The sequence below is a fragment of the Oncorhynchus masou genome, chromosome 6, assembly GCF_036934945.1.
Source record: "Oncorhynchus masou masou isolate Uvic2021 chromosome 6, UVic_Omas_1.1, whole genome shotgun sequence".
Taxonomy (NCBI): domain Eukaryota; kingdom Metazoa; phylum Chordata; class Actinopteri; order Salmoniformes; family Salmonidae; genus Oncorhynchus; species Oncorhynchus masou.
In genome coordinates this window covers 50,235,119-50,252,430 of record NC_088217.1, presented here as the reverse complement: position 1 = coordinate 50,252,430, position 17,312 = coordinate 50,235,119, and the positions used below count along the sequence as shown (strand labels likewise).

Here is a 17,312-nt window from a genome sequence, read left to right as displayed (position 1 = left end):
CTGTCTACCGGTAGATTTGAAAAACATTTCAGTTCAATCTACAACCAATCAGAGGACATAGACTTGGATAGATATTTTAATGGCTCACCAATCAAAGGCGGTAAAATTTTTACATAAGCTTCATTTTAAAATATAAGATTTAAAAAGATATGACATATGAGAGATTATCTTAGTTTATCGCATGGTGTGGCTGTCTGGATGTAAACTGAGCCTGATTAGTTACCCCTTCATGACAACCGTCCAGGAAAAATACTTTTTCAGCGTAGAGTAAGGAAGCGTTTGCAGGCCCACCTCATCAATGAACTCCAGCCCATTTGAAAAAGGCACAACATATCAAGTCTGTATCCACTCAGCAGCACTGTCTGATTCGACAGAGAACAAGTATAATGTAGTCCAACTTATGTCCCGTCTGTCACTCACGGTGTGTCTTGATGGTGTCCCCTGCGGCACTCTCCCTGACAGATAGAAAACATTATCACAAAGAGTCACACCTACTGCTTTTTGTTGTTGTAATTATAATATATTTTTGAGTAGAAAAACACATACAAATGACAAAATACACTTAAGTTGGAGTCATTAAAACTCGTTTTTCAACCACTCCACAAATTACCAAACTATAGTTTTGGCAAGTCGGTTAGGACATCTACTTTGTGCATGACAGAAGTAATTTTTCCAACAATTGTTTACAAACAGATTATTTCACTTATAATTCACTGTATCACAATTCCAGTGGGTCAAAAGTTTACTCAGTTGACTGTGCCTTTAAACAGCTTGGAAAATCCCAGAAAATTATGTCATGGCTTTAGAAGCTTCTGATAAGCTAATTGACAATTTGAGTCAATTGGAGGTGTACCTGTGGATGTATTTCAAGGCCTACCGTCAAACTTTGCTTGACATCATGGGAAAATCATAAGAAATCAGCCAAGACCTCAGAAAAAAAATTGTAGACCTCCACAAGTCTGGTTCATCCTTGGGAGCAATTACCAAGTGCCTGAAGGTACCACGTTCATCTGTACAAACAATAGTACGCAAGTATAAACACCATGAGACCACGCAGGCGTCATACCGCTCAGGAAAGAGACGCGTTCTGTCAACTAGAAATGAATGTACTTTGGTACAAAAAGTGCAAATCAATCCCAGAACAACAGCAAAGGACCTTGTGAAGATGCCTGAGGAAACAGGTACAAAGTATCTATATCCACAGTAAAACAATCCTATATCGACATAACCTGAAAGGCCGCTCAGCAAGGAAAAAGCCACTGCTCCAAAACCGCCATTAAAAAATCCAGACTACAGTTTGCAACTGCACATGGGGACAGAGATTGTACTTTTTGGAGAAATGTCCTCTGGTCTGATGAAACAACAATAGAACAGTTTGGCCATAAAGAATATCGTTATGTTTGGAGGAAAAAGTGGGAGGCTTGCAAGCCGAAGAACACATGAAGCACGGGGGTGGCTGCATCATGTTGCGGCGGTGTTTTGCTGCAGGAGAGACTGGTGCACTTCACAATATAGATGGCATGAGGGGGGAGCAAAATTATATGATTATATTGAAGCAACATCTCAAGACATCAGTCAGGAAGTTAAAGCTTGGTCGCAAATGGGTCTTCCAAATGGACAATCCCAAGCATACTTCCAAAGTTGTGGCAAAATGGCTTAAGGACAACAAAGTCAATGTATTGGAGAGCCATCACAAAGCCCTGACCTCAATCCCATAGAAAATGTGTGGGCAGAACTGAAAAAGCATGTGCGAGCAAGAAGGCCTAAAAACCTGACTCAGTTACACCAGCTCTGTCAGGAGGAATGGGCCAAAATTCCCCCCAACTTATTGTGGGAAGCTTGTGGAAGGCTACCCGAAACGTTTGACTCAAGTTAAACAATTTAAAGGCAATGCTACCAAACATCTAATTGAGTGTATGTAAACTTCTGACCCACTGGGAATGTGATGAAAGAAATGAAAGCTGAAATAAATAATTATCTACTATTATTCTGACATTTCACATTCTTAAAATAAAGTGGTGATCCTAACTGACCTAAGACAGGGAGTACTTACTAGGTTTAAATGTCAGGAATTGTGAAAAAACTGAGTTTAAATGTATTTGGCTAAAGTGTATGTAAACTTCCGACTTCAACTGTACATCTCCACACCTGCCCAGACCCACCTGCTCACACCCCCATCACTCTCTGCCACATGGCCTAAAAATATTTATTGAAATATGCAGACAGATGGATTAAAAGTACATTTACATTGTAATACTTTGACAGCCAACTTTAACTCCGCCCATAACTTTTGGACTGCATTCCCAGAAGGCATGGATTATTGAGTCATTGTTAGTTTTACCCTAAGACTTGAGGTTTTGCTGTAGAATTTGCTAATTTTGCCCCGTGTAATACATTCTATATATTCGTTTATATACTGTATTAAACGTACATTTTCATTAACTGTAATTTCATTAGTTATGTTCCAACATTCCCTCCATATTGTGCCAATATCAGTTTGTCTTTGTTCCAATAGTTGTTGTTTGTTTTTTGAAGAGTCAGTTGGATAGGCTCTCTAAGGTTTTGTTGGTCTTACTTGTCATATGAATATCATTCTGTGACTCAAATAGGATTCCCTCAAGATTTCTCTAATGTTCAAAAGATTTTGAATCGAAATTTCTTCATAGGAAGATTTAATGCATGTATTTGAAAAAAAACCTCATTGGTCAGTCAAATTGCTTTTTAATGCGGTCATGGAAATAAATGTATTTCCTATTACCAAGTAATTTACGATTTCTGCCTTTTAGTTTTCCATGTGTACAAATTTATCAGGGAATTCTGAAAAGCTATGGATTTTTAGACAATTGAGACATGGATTGTATATGTGTGCCATTCAGAGGGTGAATGGGCAAAACATAATATTTAAGTGCCTATGAACGAGGTATGGTAATAGGTGCCAGGCGCACCAGTTTGTGTGTGTCAAGAAGTGCAGCGTTGCTGGGTTTCACGCTCAACAGTATCCCCTGTGTATCAAGAATGGTCCACCACCCAAAGGATATCCAGCCAACTTGACACAAATGTGGGCAGCATTGGAGTCAACATGGGCCAGCATCCCTGTGGAAGACTTTTCACACCTTGTAGTCCATATGAATGGAGGCTGTTCTGAAGGCAATATTATGGAAGGTGTTCCAAACATTTTGTATTTGTGTGTCTATTTTTAATAAACAGTTTGATTGATATGTATCAAGTCTGTTTTTAGTGTTTATTTTGTCTGCTGATAATTGATTCAGGGTTGTTGAGTCTAAGGCTAGAATCAGTCTTACCCTTAAGAAAAAAAAAAGATTGCAGTCAGAGTGCAGTATAACTGCAGTACATTGTAGTAGTACTGGAGTTAGAGTACATTAAATGCAGTATGAATCTGCAAAACCTGCACATACTGCACATTTGCTGTAGTTTCAAAACTGTAATATTTTTTTAAAAGTTAAATATTGTTTCTGATTTATATAGATTTTCATAACTTTTAAAATTGTCATTAATTGTGTTGTTTCTAATTAACGCATCTTTATCTTAAAATTAGAACTTTTGGCGTGTATTCATTTTGAGGGCTGCAAGATGTTTACCATTAAGTTGTATGCTTTATTTGAGTTCAGGCTATAGTCGTTTTCTCTCTTCAAAAGTCAAATATCATATTCCTGCTTAAGTTCAGAAATGTTATTTTTATTCCTTACCTTGTAAATAAAAAATGTTTATGGACTTTTTCAAAAATAGGGATTTTATTTCTCTTTAATAAAAATGTCTAACTTACATTTCACTTTTGCAGAGTATGAGATTATCATTTCCTTAATGTACGCCTTAAAAGCATCCCAAATGATATAGGTGGGTCAGCTTTTCTCTATCCTCTGTCTACATTTGTAAAGGTTTTTTAAAATGTAGGTACACACTGCTTTTAATAGAAGGAAGCAACCAACTAGCGTTAACAACTAAATTCATAATGGGAAAATCAAATGTGTGGAGTCCAGTGGATAGCTAGAAAAAAACGACACTATTGTGACTGTAGAGAACAAGTCAGTAGTATGGGTACCTGGAGGAAGACCCATGGATGCTTGGACACCTACCATCCACTGCGGTGAGGTGCAGTGTCAGGTGTGCCTCCATTCTGTCCACTAGTACCTAAAATGTTAGAGCACAACAATACATGGCTGCTAGCTTCGACCGCAACTGGATTCTAATTTGACGGGACATTGGGTTTATACAGATCAAAGCCCAATGTCCTGTCAGAATCCAGTTGCGGTTGAAGCTACATGGCAGTGCCTTTCAGACATAGAACTAGTTACAATTTGAAACGGCATGTTATTTGAATGCTTCCATACAGCAGTTACATAGTAGGTAGTGGTCAAGTTCTTTTTGCATGGCCCAGTGCCCCGAGTGGGTGGAGAGTTCATTTCAGGACCAATGGATTGGTCTAAAATGAGTAAACTGCCCACCCAGGGCACTGGGCCATGCAAAACAATTTTTCCCAGTGTAAAGCATAGCACAGGGAATTTGACCAAACTTTACTTGCTGATACTTCCTCAATTCCCGACTTGGAAGACAATGCATGTCTTCTAAACGTCCATGTTTCTGTTGCAAGTGGTTCGTTTGAATTCGCAAATGGTCAGTTATTCAAAAAAGATATATTTTGCTACATGAAGTAATCCAACAATGTGTACGCCGTGATCTTGTCTATTTCAAATCGGATCATTGATCAAGGCAGGTGAGTGTCATCAATGATGTATATAAACCCTGGTTTGCTGATGCTACTGTATGTGCCGGCCATTGCGAGGCTTTGAAGCCATCGGCCGGCCATATTGTCACTCCTGAGCAGTCCTCAATAGAAATCAATGGAATTCTACAGTATTTCAAGAACAAAATGACATGTATATAAGTATTTTTTGTTGTAGTGGGGACAGTAACATTAGTAATCTCAATGTTATTACATTATGTGAGCTAAAAAAATCAAAAGTATACATTGTCTGTAATAGAATAAACATTGTAAAAACAAATTTTGACATTAATAAATGCATTTCTACTACAGAATTACATGGCCTGTATTGAATAGAGGAGAATACGAACCAATTTTGAGCGCTTGATTAACGGTTTTACAACCTGAGTATGCAGCATTGGTTTCATCAACTTCGTACCCCGTATCAACTGCATGTCGGCAATTTGCGGTTATACAAAAGTGCCGGTGAAAAGTAATTTTAGGACATCGGACATAAGTGACAATAATACATGCTAATTGCTAAATAGTTACCTAGACAATTTGAACATATTGTGTAGTTTGGCTTGTTATCTAGTTAGTCTGTATATAATTTACCTTCTGCGCAATGTCTCTCGCTCCTCTGGAAACGGCCCACTGGCACACACGCAGGTGATGCACACACCATGACTTTTCCAGGATTTTCATTGCTGACCAGAAATGTGCCATAACTGGGCAAATAACTCACTATCAACGAATATGAACAAAATGCGGTTAAGCTTGTTGTGATCTCAAACACGCATCTCCCGACTGCATGATTGACAGACCACTTGTGTCTGTCAATGCAGGCCTAAAATAATTATACTCCCATGCGCTCCGCAGAGATTGGGAAGATAAGAGGACAGTGCAAAACACATTGCATCCGGGGGACAATGATCCAATTCTGATCGGAGTAGCCTAAATTGTTTGATAATGCTTTTTGTCCTACTTTTTTTTGTACTTGCCCTGGGCAAGTGGACAAGTCTTAATATCAAGCTCTGGATACCCCCCAAAAAAATACTTCAAGTACTTCAAAGTATTTTTCAAAGTATGTTTTACTTAGTTAAATTATACCAGTGGTTCCCAACCAGGGGTACTGGGACCTGGATGTACTTGATTGCTCATGAGACCATGTGCGTACTGGTAAAATGCACATGAGGGGGTACTTCAGGGGTACTCTGGTTAGACAAAATTCAGTCGGTGGTAGTGTAAACGAAAAAGGTTGGGAACCACTGCATTACACCACTGTGGTGGGGGAGTGCCAAGATGGAGGAACAGTGGCTTCAACACAGCACCCCCTATCAGTCAACTTTTCTTGCCCAGTGACCCCAGCCCAGGCAAGCCTGCAACCCCGGAATCCCCATCATATGTCAGCAAAATAATGTATAATCAAGTGTTGTCTTGTCAGTTAAATGATAATGGAAAGTAGAAGTAAACCAAATATATATTCTGGGGGATTTGTTTCTGAGAAAAATAATTTGAATACTGCTGGCTGCAGTTCATATCCATATTATTAATATTTGATTCAGTGACTGAAATTATGACCCCATCCTCGGTAGCTATTGGGCATCGGAAGCACTTCTTACCACGAGATCGCCTTGCTATTAATGTTGAATGCCAATTTGAGCTAAGCAAGCTGCTAAATCTACTGTGTAGGCTATTAGAGGCTGTAGGCTACCTGCATCGAACTAGCCAAACCATGGCAAAATGGAATTACAATCATAAACCCAGATTTTAGTCAGTGGGCCTAGCCTATGGACAAGTCAATATTCAAATAAACCATTCATAACGGTTTGTAGACTTAACATCTGACACAATTGCCAGAAAATAGCCTAACATTCGTTTTTGTGTATTTATTTATTAGTCACATTAGCTCGCAATAATTCTTATTTTAATGGGAAAACTTTTGCTTCTAAGGTCGTTAAAAAAATCAAGATTCCTTCGTAATTCCGTCAAGGTTATGGAAAGTGTTAATTGGCTAAATGTGGCAACTCCGCTATTGCTGCAGTTTCAGGCCTTGTGTTCTGGTTTAGAGTAGTCATTTATTCAAAAAATTTTTTGCTGGACCTGACAACCATGAACTCTAGGGACAACCTTTAAAAAAAATCTAGTATCGGTTGGACGAACATCCTCTTGTGTTATATGCTTTTCACTACTTACAGTGTAACGGCTGTATGGAAGCGTTCACATAATCACCATCGTTGTAAAGTGTAGTTACTTGTGGCTAGCTAGCATTGACCTAAACGCCATGGTGGCAAACATTATATGATGAATGTTAGCTAGTTTCCAGTAGCGCTCACCTTGTCGGTAATACATATCGTTCACAGTGTTTCCGTAAACTCTCCAAGCGAAGTGGATGGCAATGAGACTGACAACAAGCCAGCTAAACAGGATCTTGAATATTGACACTCTCATATCATTAGCCAACCAGTCATCCACAAACTCAGAAAGAAACGACACAAACCCGTCCACAATACGGGATAAAAACTCGAAATCCCACGGCTCTTCCATTTTATAAAACGCCACCCAACGTGTATGATTTGTCAAAAAAAATGCCTTACCTAAACCAGCTAACGTTATGGCTGACTGTTACAATTCGTCAAAAATATTTGAGTGAACTCACAGATGTAAATATTTGCTTTTAGTGTTACCTACTTATATCAGGCTTTCTAAACCCAGACGCAACATCGCGAGACTTCCGGGAACGCTTGCGAAACAGATGAAGCAGACCAGGTGGGTTGAGAAGTCTGTGGCTGTGCTCGAGAGCATCAAAACCATGATGTGGTGTTTGCGAATTAATCGTTATTTTTTAACTACTCTTTTTACTAACTCGAGTCATAATTCGTCATCCGTTTAACCTGCTAGTGCTGGCCACAATGAGATCATCGAGCAGGATTAATACACGCTCCTCCGGCTCAGCGGCTCCAGAGACTTGCTCCGACCAGCAACTGTCTGTCATTTTCGCGCACAGGATTAGATCATGAGCATAAAGAATAAAAAATACATGTCTAGAACTGATAATTGACCACATGGTGCAAGAATGAATGCAAATAATTGATTATTGAATGTTATCGATGGACACAGCTTTGTAACAGCAAAACATACACAGCCCAAACTTCGAATCGTTTGGCATTCAAGTAATGCATTGCGCCAAGAGTCGTTCACAATCTTGTCCGGTTTCGACACAACCAGTGTATAAAACATGTATTTGTTTGTCTATCAATAAATGTACATTGTTTAAAGTATCAGTCACAAATTACATCTCCATTAAACCCCCTATGGTGAACGACAGGCTTGTAGAATCATGACTTGAGTTTTCAGCTCGCCGGAATGGGGTCCTGCCTGCCCGCTATGGTGAATGGGATGTGAACGAAAAGCTTGTAGATTCATTACTCTTTCGAGTTTTCAGTTCATTGTCCACCGGCAAGGGGTCCTGCATGCTGTGGGAATTACTGACTCAAATGAACAAAATGAGTCGAAAAATTCAGTCAGTTAAAAGCGCTGACTTTCCCATCACTTCATGGTAAAGACTGACTGACTGATCTTCAACTAATAATCAGTATTTATTCATGACGCAAGATGATTTGTAGATCAGTCAGTCGCCTGCAATGTCGAACAAGTCCAATGAGAGAAGTCAAAAATTCTTAGTTGTTTATTTTTTCAAAATCTAAAAGGCACAACCTAGATTGGGCCAATGTTTTAAGTAGTTGATCACGTTATTACTCAAAATTCGTGAAAGTGACACGTTTTCATTTTCGTCAAAAACATGATTTGTCACATGCCCCGAATATAACAGGTGTAGAGTAAACCTTACCGTGAAATGCTCACTTACGAGCCCTTAACCAACAATCTGGTTTTAAAAAAGAAATTAAGAAACTAAGAAACATTTGCATAATAAACTAGGACTAAGGAGTAACACAATATAATATAACAATGAGGCTATATTCAAGGGGTACGGGTTAGTCGAGATAATATGTTACATGTAGGTAGGGATAAAGTAACTATGCATAGATAATAAAAATAGAGCAGCAGTGTATGTGATGGAATGTGAACGCATGTGTGTCTGCGGCGTCAATATGCGTGTTGGAGTGTCAATGTAGTATGTGTGAGTTTGTAGTTTGAGTCCAGTGCATGTGCAAGAGAGTCCGTTTTATAACGTTAGTTATAAAAAGCTTTGGTTAAACTGCAGTACTGTAGCAAAAACTATAGGAGCAGTCGACACTGTGCTTCTAGCCCGGAACCCTGGCCCATTGCCCTGGCACGCACTCCGACTTGGGAGGGGGAGTTTCTCCTCTCATTGGTTTATTACTTGCTCCATCTAAATTACCATTGGCCAACGTATCCTATCTGCTGTCACCATTGGGATTCCGGATGTGCTGTTGTGAGTGTAAAAATTGTTTTTCGGCAATTTGCCTACCAGTTATATGGCCTAAATTCACGTTATACACGATTTAACAACGGAATATTTAAACGTAGGTGAGCTTTGTTTTTTTGTACAATGTTTCAAGGTATGTCAGTGTGCGTCAAAACGGGAGCACTGGAATGTCTTTTGCTGGCTAGTGTGTGTAGTGAGGGGTAGCCTGCAATGACATGCAGGAAGAAAAGCTAAATAAAACAAACCTAGCTAACTATCTTATTTGCTAGCTAGGTAGGTCAATTAATCCAAGTAGCTAGAATAAGATGCGTTTTCATTTAAACCTCACGGTAGTTAGCTATGATAACGTTAGAATTACAAGGCGTTTTCATTTAGACCTAACGTTGGCATTGCAATGATGATGATGATGATGATGTATATGTTCAGGGCCCGGTTTCCCAAAAGCATCTAACGGCTATATATATTAGTTCCAAATGATGAATTTAACATTAAGATGTCTGTGGCTTTAGCTGTTTTAAGAAATGAACGACTCAAGTTGAAGTTTTAAAGCGTTATTAGTAGCTAAAGCTAACGTTGCGAATAACATACGGCTATTTAGCTATGTTCTCACTGCAGGGGATTTAATCTTATAAAGATGCCATTGAGTGCTTGCTACCGAAGCTAAAGCCACATATCTGCTGACCCATTTTAATCTGGTTCGTCATCTAGGCGTTAGCTACTTGCATGACCAGTTTGTGGCCAGCTGCGTAGCTCGATCCCAAGTGGTGTGCTGTTGTAGGATGACATGAACTGTAAACTGAATATCAAATGAATGACTAGTCTGCCAATAAGTGCTTCGTTTTCTGTAATTTACAGTGTCTGTGATGTCAACATGGAGAGAGATGACAGTCAAGAAAAAGGAGAGACAGAGGAGATAACAAGTTGTGATCCACCCTCTGCTGACTGCATCCCGTCAACTGGTAATGAAAAGCCTTATGTCATCTAATCTAGAATGAAAGTTAGCTCATCATTAACCCTCTAGAGCACATATGTCAGAGTCAAGGCCCGCGGGCCACATCCGGCCCGCGAGAAGGTTTTTTACGGCCCCTGGGATGATCTTGATTTATTATTAGAACCGGCCCGCAGACCGCAGCAAGCCGGCAGCCCGCAGATCTTTTACACGCACCAATACTACATTTCCCACAATGCAACGGTGACGCACCGAGCAGTAGGCTGCTTCATTTCAATATTTATTGGCACAGCAGTCGTCAGCATCACAGTAAAATTAACTTTCAGATACCCATCAAAAATGGCAAAACGGAAGGTGGACACTGAGAACCGGGGGTTTCTAACAAGGTGGGAGTCGGAGTATATGTTCACGGAGGTAGCTGGAAAACCTGTGTGTCTTCTGTGTGGAGAAAGTGTGGCGGTACTGAAAGAGTATAATCTGAGACGACATTATGAAACGAAACACGCGGACAAAAACAAGAATATGGACATGGAACAAAGGCTACAAAAGGCAGAGGAATTAAAACGAGGCCTCAAATCTCGACAGGCTCTGTTCAAAAAAGCCAAATCACAAGGCCAGGCTGCTGTCAAGGCCAGTTTTATTTTGGCAGAAGAGATCGCTAAATCAGCCCGGCCATTTACGGAGGGGGATTTCATCAAAAACTGCATGATTAAAGTTTGTGACGAAGTTTGCCCAGAAAAAAGGCAACTCTTTTTAAATGTGAGTCTGAGCAGAAACACCATTGCCGAGAGAGTAGACCAGTTGTCCATCAATCTAAAAGAGCAGCTTGTGAAAAAGGGAAAAGATTTCATTGCATATTCCTTGGCTGTGGATGAGAGAAAGGAATAAAGGAAATTTGTCTTTTGTGTCTGTTGAAAATTAAAGATTACTGACAGAGCCATAAGAAAATATTGCTTTATTTATCTGATCATATTGGAATATATTTGTTAGGTTTTCAGTAGGTTCAATTAGGTTCACTAGACTATATGCGTCATTTAAAAATTTTTCAATGAACATTCGAACAGTCCGGCCCTCGGCTTGTAGCTAAATTTTTTATTTGGCCCTCCGTCCATTTGACTTTGACACCCCTGCTCTAGAGTCTACTAAACTAACATATAGAATTGTTGTAAGATGGTCATACCAAGGATCATTTAGATATTTCAGTTGGAAATTTAGGACCTCTTTAGGTGTGTGTGTGTATATATACACAACATATTTGATGAAATATTGAATTTGACCTTACTGCTATTAGCCCAAAGAAACGCATTGAATTACAGATTCATACATGGAAAAACAGAAGGATGTTTGTTTTGAAGCATCTGTCCTATATCTGACAGTAACTTTTGCGGAATGCCTATATTGGTGGCTGCGAGGATTGAGACGCAGTCCATACAAAAAAAACATCTCTAGCCTCAACATACTATTTTTATAGGGATTGTTGTATTATGCTAATTAGATTTCCTGTTGGGCTACAGAGATTGACTTAGAGGTTTAATGGCAATGTAACTGATCTTGAAGTGCTTCCACACAGAAAGTAGTGAGATCTGCAGTGTTTGTGGTTATTTTACTGAGTATTGTCTGATTTCAGGTTCTTCTTATCACATTCCAGCCCTGCCCTCTGACAATCCCCCAGTTCCTGAGCGTGCTGGAACAGTGGGAGGAGACAAAAACACCAATGTGACTTTAGAGGAGCCTACATATCCACCTACATCAGATTCTATGGGAGAGAAGGGACTACAAGCAGCTCCTGACCAGGATCTAGGACCGGCTCCTGTTCTGGTAAAAGAGGAAGAGACTAATGTGAGCAGTAAGATAGAATATCAGAACTGCTCAGGTGGTCAACCAGAGACTGTCCCAGAGGAGGTTTCAGCTGAGAATGGGCAGGATGACTCAGGGGAGTTTATCGTCACTATTTTGGCCAGGGGTAAATTGGAGGAGCAAGGTCTGGGAGTGAAGAGGCATTCCTCTCCACTGTCAGAGACTGGCGCCCCAGAGGCCCCCCCATCCCACCGTGACGAAGATGTGACAGCGGAGAGCTGGAGGCAGCACAGGAAGCATGTGTTTGTCCTGAGTGAAGCAGGGAAGCCCATATACTCCCGCTACGGCAGTGAAGAGGCTCTGTCGTCTACCATGGGAGTCATGATGGCACTGGTGTCCTTTGTCCAGAGTAGTGACAACATGATCCGCTCGGTCTACTCAGGTGAGAATTTCTAGAATTTCCTTACGTTCATGACTGTGACAATAAGTGTAATGAATTGCTCACTATAGGTGTTTATTCGTCATTATTTGCTCCCCCTGTACAGCTTTACATCCTCTTTTTTTCTTCCATGTCTGTACCCTCTACACCCCCACCCCCCCTCAGATGGGCACACAGTGGTGTTCATGCAGAAGGGTCCTCTGGTGCTGGTGTCTGTGTCAAGCAGCCGTCAGTCAGAGAAGCAGCTGCGTGGGGAGCTCCTTTATGTCTACTACCAGATCATCAGCATGCTCACCCAGGCCAGCATCGCTCGCATCTTCCAACATAAGAAGAACTATGACCTGCGGCGACTACTGGCCGGCTCCGAGAAGATCCTAGACGGCCTCCTCAACCTGGTGGACTCGGACCCCAGCTTCCTGCTGGCAGCGGTGCACTGCCTGCCATTGGTCTCCTCTCTCAGGGACTCCCTCAGCCAGATCCTGCAGAAGGCCATCACCCCCAACCTGGTCTTCTCCATCCTCATCGCCAAGAACCAGCTGCTCACCATCGTCCAGGAGAAGACGGTGATCGAGGACGCCAGGCTGGAGCCTGCTGATGTTCACCTGCTGCTCAACCTCATTGGGGCCTCCTCTGCCTTCCAGGCTGGAGAGATCTGGACTCCCATCTGCCTGCCTCTCTTTAACCCTGACTGTTACTTCTATGCCTACATCTCCTACCTGGACCCCCCAGAATGCACTGTGTGTCTGCTGCTGCTCTCCACGGATAAGGAGGCATTTTATGCGGTGGCAGAGTGTAAGAGGAGGATAGAGGTGGCCATGCTGGCTCAGAGCTCCCTGAGCCTCATAGCCAAGGCCCACTCCTACAGCGTGAGCCAGGTGGGCGTCTCAGACCTCAGGCACTTCATGTACAAGCCCTTTGACGTGCCAGACAACCACAAGCAGCTCACCCAGTTCACCAGGTAGGTGCTATCTATTCTGTTGTGCGTTTGTAACCTTCACCCAGTGAATGATTCACGTCTGAATGATTCACGTCTGAATGATTCACGTCTGAATGATTCACGTCAGTCTATTTCATGTAACTTCTTTTTCACTTTTTTTTTTATTTTTTAAATATACTTTATGGACTAAATATTCTCTGGATACTGGTCCTGCAATGTGTTTTAATGTGCAGACAGATTAGCCTGTAAACATAATTACTCAAAAAAGGAATGTCAAAGGGGAGATGTGTAATATGTAAAAAAAATGTGCCTCAGATCATATTCATCCTCCAGTAGCCTTGTGCATTTTACCATAGTATTATTAAAGAATCATAGAAATTGAAAGCGCATGATATCTATAATGATACTAACAAGATTGTATAATTCTCACTGTAAGAAAAAGCATGCCAAGTGACCTATTTATCTTGATTGGTTGCTTTGGGTTTCTTATTAGACAAGTTGTACCAGTGAACACAACCTTGCAAAATCTTATACAACTGGGGAAATAAATATTCCCCATGCAATGCTGCGTTAGCCTGTCTAACTTACATTAGAGCTTGATCAAAGTTGGGGGAGCAAACATGTATATTTTGCTGAACACTGTTTGGCAACTCCATTTTCATGTACAGTTCATTCGTAAAAATATTCAGACCCCTTGACTTTTTCCACATAATGGATTCAATTGTTTTACACACAATACCCAATAATGACAAAGCAAAAACATGATTTTAGAAATGTTTGCATATTTATAAAAAGAAAACTGATGTCGCACTTACATAAGTATTCAGGCCCTTTACTCAGTACTTTGTTGAAGCACCTTTGGCAGTGATTACATCCTCGTGTTCTTGGGTATGACGCTACAAGCTTGTCACAGCTGTAGGGTGTTTCTCCCATTCCTCTCTGCAGATCCTCTCAAGCTCTGTCAGGTTGAATGGGTAGCGTTGCTGCACAGCTATTTCTAGGTCTTTCCAGTGATGTTCGACCGGCCTCTGGCTGGGCCACTCAAGGACCATCAGTGACTTGTCGCTTAGATACTCCTGTGTTGTCTTGGCTGTGTGCATAGGGTTGTTGTCCTGTTGGAAGGTGAACCTTCACCTCAGTCTGAGGTCCTGAGTGCTCTGGAACAGGTTTTCATCAAGGATCTCTCTGTATTTTGCTCCGTTTATCTTTCCCTCCAGCCTGACTGGTGTCCCAGTCCCTGCCGCTGAAAAACATCCCCACAGCATGATGCTGCCACCACGCTTCACCGTAGGGATGGTGCCAGGTTTCCTCCAGACGTGATGCTTGGCATTCAGGCCAAAGAGTTCAATCTTGGTTTCATCAGACCAGAGAATCTTGTTTCTCATGGTCTGAGAGTCTTTAGGTGCCTTTTGGCAAACTCCAAGCGGGCTGTTGTGCCTTTTACTGAGGAGTGGCTTCAGGCTGGCCACTCTACCATAAAGGCCAGAATGGTTCAGTGCTGCAGAGATTGTTGTCCTTCCACAGCGGAACTCTAGAGCTTTGTCAGAGTGACCATCGGGTTCTTGGTCACCTCCCTGACCAAGGCTCTTCTCCCCTGATTGCTCAGTTCGGCTAGGCGGCCAGCTCTAGGAAGAGTTTTTGTGGTTCCAAACGTCTTCCATTTAAGAATGATGGAGGCCACTGGTGTTTTTGGAGATCTTCAATGCTGAAGAAAGTTGTTGGTACCCTTCCCCAGATCTGTGCCGACACAATCCTGCCTCGGAGCTCTATGGACCATTCCTTCGACCTCATGGCTTGGTTTTTGCTCGGACATTCACTGTTAACTGGGTGACCTTGTGTAGACAGGTGTGCACCTCTCCAAATCATGTCCAATCAATTGAATTTACCACAGGTGGACTCTAATCAAGTTATAGAAACATCTCAAGGATGATCAATGGAAACAGGATGCACCTGAGCTCAATTTCGAGTCTTATAGCAAAGGGTCTGAACTTTTGTAAATAAGGTATTGTTTTTTAAGTTTAATAAATGTGCAAACATTTCTAACCTGTTTTCACTTCGTCATTATGGAGTATTGTGATGTCATTACGGAGTATTGTGTGTAGATTGAGGATCCTTTTTTCATTTAGTACATTTTAGAATAAGGCTGTAACGTAACAGAATGTGGGGGGAAATCCAAGGGGACTGAATACTTTCCAAATGCCCTGCATAATGTCTGATGTCTTGCTGTCTTTTTTAATTAAATTTTTTTAAATGACATTTGATGTGCTGTTGATTTCAGCCCAGAGATGGAGGCTCCTTACAGCACGGAGGAGGAGAGGATGAGGCTGCTGGACCTGTACCGGTACATGCACGGTCGCATCCACAGCTCTTCCAGGGCCCTCAAGCTCATCTACCACGTGGCAGAGAGGGAAACGCTGCTGGCCTGGGTATGTCACTCCCACAAGGATTTACACGTGGAAGTGTTACTATGGGCAGCTCCAAGAAGCTCTCTGTACAGGATGTTGTCTGGAGTCTTGGTCTCAATGACCTGCATTCCCGTGTAGATATGAAGTGAGCTATTTTGGATTGTTGCTAGCATTCATGCGGCATACTTCTCAGCTCAATGGAACATAACAGTAATTTACAAAGTATTTGAAACTGTTGAAATGGATCTGCTAAGTCCGCTTATTGCATCTTTGTCCTTTTCCTCTTTAGGTCACAAGTAAATTTGAATTGTACACCTGCTTCAGCCCCTTGGTGACTAAGGCTTGTGCCATTAACGCCATAACCAAGCTTCTACGGTGGATCAAGAAGGAGGAGGACCGTCTCTTCATTCGATACCCACCCAAGTATTCAACCACGCCCAACCCCAGCAAAAGCTCCCGAAGGTCTGACCAGCAGGATTCCACAGATAATGGCTTCATGTCTCTACTATAGAGCTGCTCTATCTCTGTGCTTAGCTCCGGCTCTTCCACTCTGTCAACACGTAGTTTGTACACTGGTTCTACAAGAGGTTTGGCACTGACCACATCCTACATCTTTGGGTACTTCATTGAATTTTGACCACTGGACTATTTAAGGAGAACTTGCCTTTTTGACACTTTCAGACTCTTCTGTACCTTTATGAGAAAGCATGTACAGGAACTGCATTAACACTTTAGATTACAGTCGAACAAGTTGATGTTCAGGGAATCTGTAAAGAGAAAGCAAACATTTTTAAATTGGCTAGTGGTGGAACATTGAAGATAATTTTCAATGCTATTGAGTTTTTATATTGTTTTATTCTATTGTAACAAAAGTGAGAACTTCTCGAATGCATCATATCAAATACTTGTTACATATAACTATTTCAAGTCAAGTTTTCATGGTCATTGACACTGTAGCATATGACAAATGAAATGGGACGACCTACATTATAGAACTACTCTTGAATTTGTTTAACTGCCTAATAATTATAATTATTGCTAGAAACCTTAGATGTTGACAGGCTGACACAGGGTAAGTGTGGTTATTGGTGGGATGAACAGGAAATGAAAAATCATTAAATGTCTGAATTTTGAAATGTCATCTTCATGAAAATTGGAAGGATTACCACTTGTATGTGGATATTTGATATGACATGACTTCTACATGTCGTTCTCAGTTGATACAATTGTTTGACTTGCATGTTATCTTTGCAGTTTAGTTTGTAAATAGTGTTAACTCAGTTCATTTATGCTCTGGTAATGTAAATATACAGATACATTGTCATTCTATCCTTTATTGCTGGGAACCAAATTCTTCACCCACAGTCTACTCTAGTAATCCTCATGTACTTGATGGTTAAATGCTTTGTCCAGCACACTCATAAAATCCCACAGAGTCCTAATTTGTGGGGTTCTTTATTCAGAGACACTTCATGCAAATTCTTGTTGGATACCAGGATCAGCTATGCTGGACTTTGTCATGTTCTGAGTGGTGGCTTATCTGGTTTGACTGTTAGGAACATCTTATCTAGAGTATTTATGTTCAGTTGGTTCTTAAATAAATCCCAGGTTGCACAAACCACCTTGTCATTCTTTAACAGCATGTTAGATTTTT

At 41.1% G+C, this 17,312-nt stretch overlaps 2 protein-coding genes across 5 annotated transcripts; one reads left to right on the top strand and one right to left on the bottom strand.

The window, feature by feature from the left end:
- Positions 1-58: 58 nt before the first annotated feature.
- Positions 59-7,470, bottom strand: tcta (T cell leukemia translocation altered). Its single transcript, XM_064969012.1, has 3 exons — positions 7,057-7,470; positions 4,095-4,149; positions 59-455 (listed from the first exon to the last, which is right to left on the bottom strand). The coding sequence occupies exons 1-3, from the start codon at positions 7,265-7,267 to the stop codon at positions 413-415; spliced, it is 309 nt and encodes a 102-aa protein (XP_064825084.1). The 5' UTR covers positions 7,268-7,470; the 3' UTR covers positions 59-412.
- Positions 7,471-9,089: 1,619 nt separating this feature from the next.
- Positions 9,090-17,277, top strand: LOC135542214 (vacuolar fusion protein MON1 homolog B-like). 4 transcript variants are annotated; one of them, XM_064969010.1, is made up of 6 exons: positions 9,090-9,137; positions 9,987-10,090; positions 11,708-12,319; positions 12,482-13,274; positions 15,532-15,679; positions 15,948-17,277. In XM_064969010.1, the coding sequence occupies exons 2-6, from the start codon at positions 10,003-10,005 to the stop codon at positions 16,167-16,169; spliced, it is 1,863 nt and encodes a 620-aa protein (XP_064825082.1). In that variant the 5' UTR covers positions 9,090-9,137; positions 9,987-10,002; the 3' UTR covers positions 16,170-17,277. The 4 variants fall into 4 exon arrangements, with proteins under 4 accessions (XP_064825082.1, XP_064825083.1, XP_064825080.1 ...); XM_064969011.1 differs by having other exon boundaries at positions 9,121-9,228; positions 11,729-12,319; XM_064969008.1 differs by having other exon boundaries at positions 9,121-9,228.
- Positions 17,278-17,312: the final 35 nt, after the last annotated feature.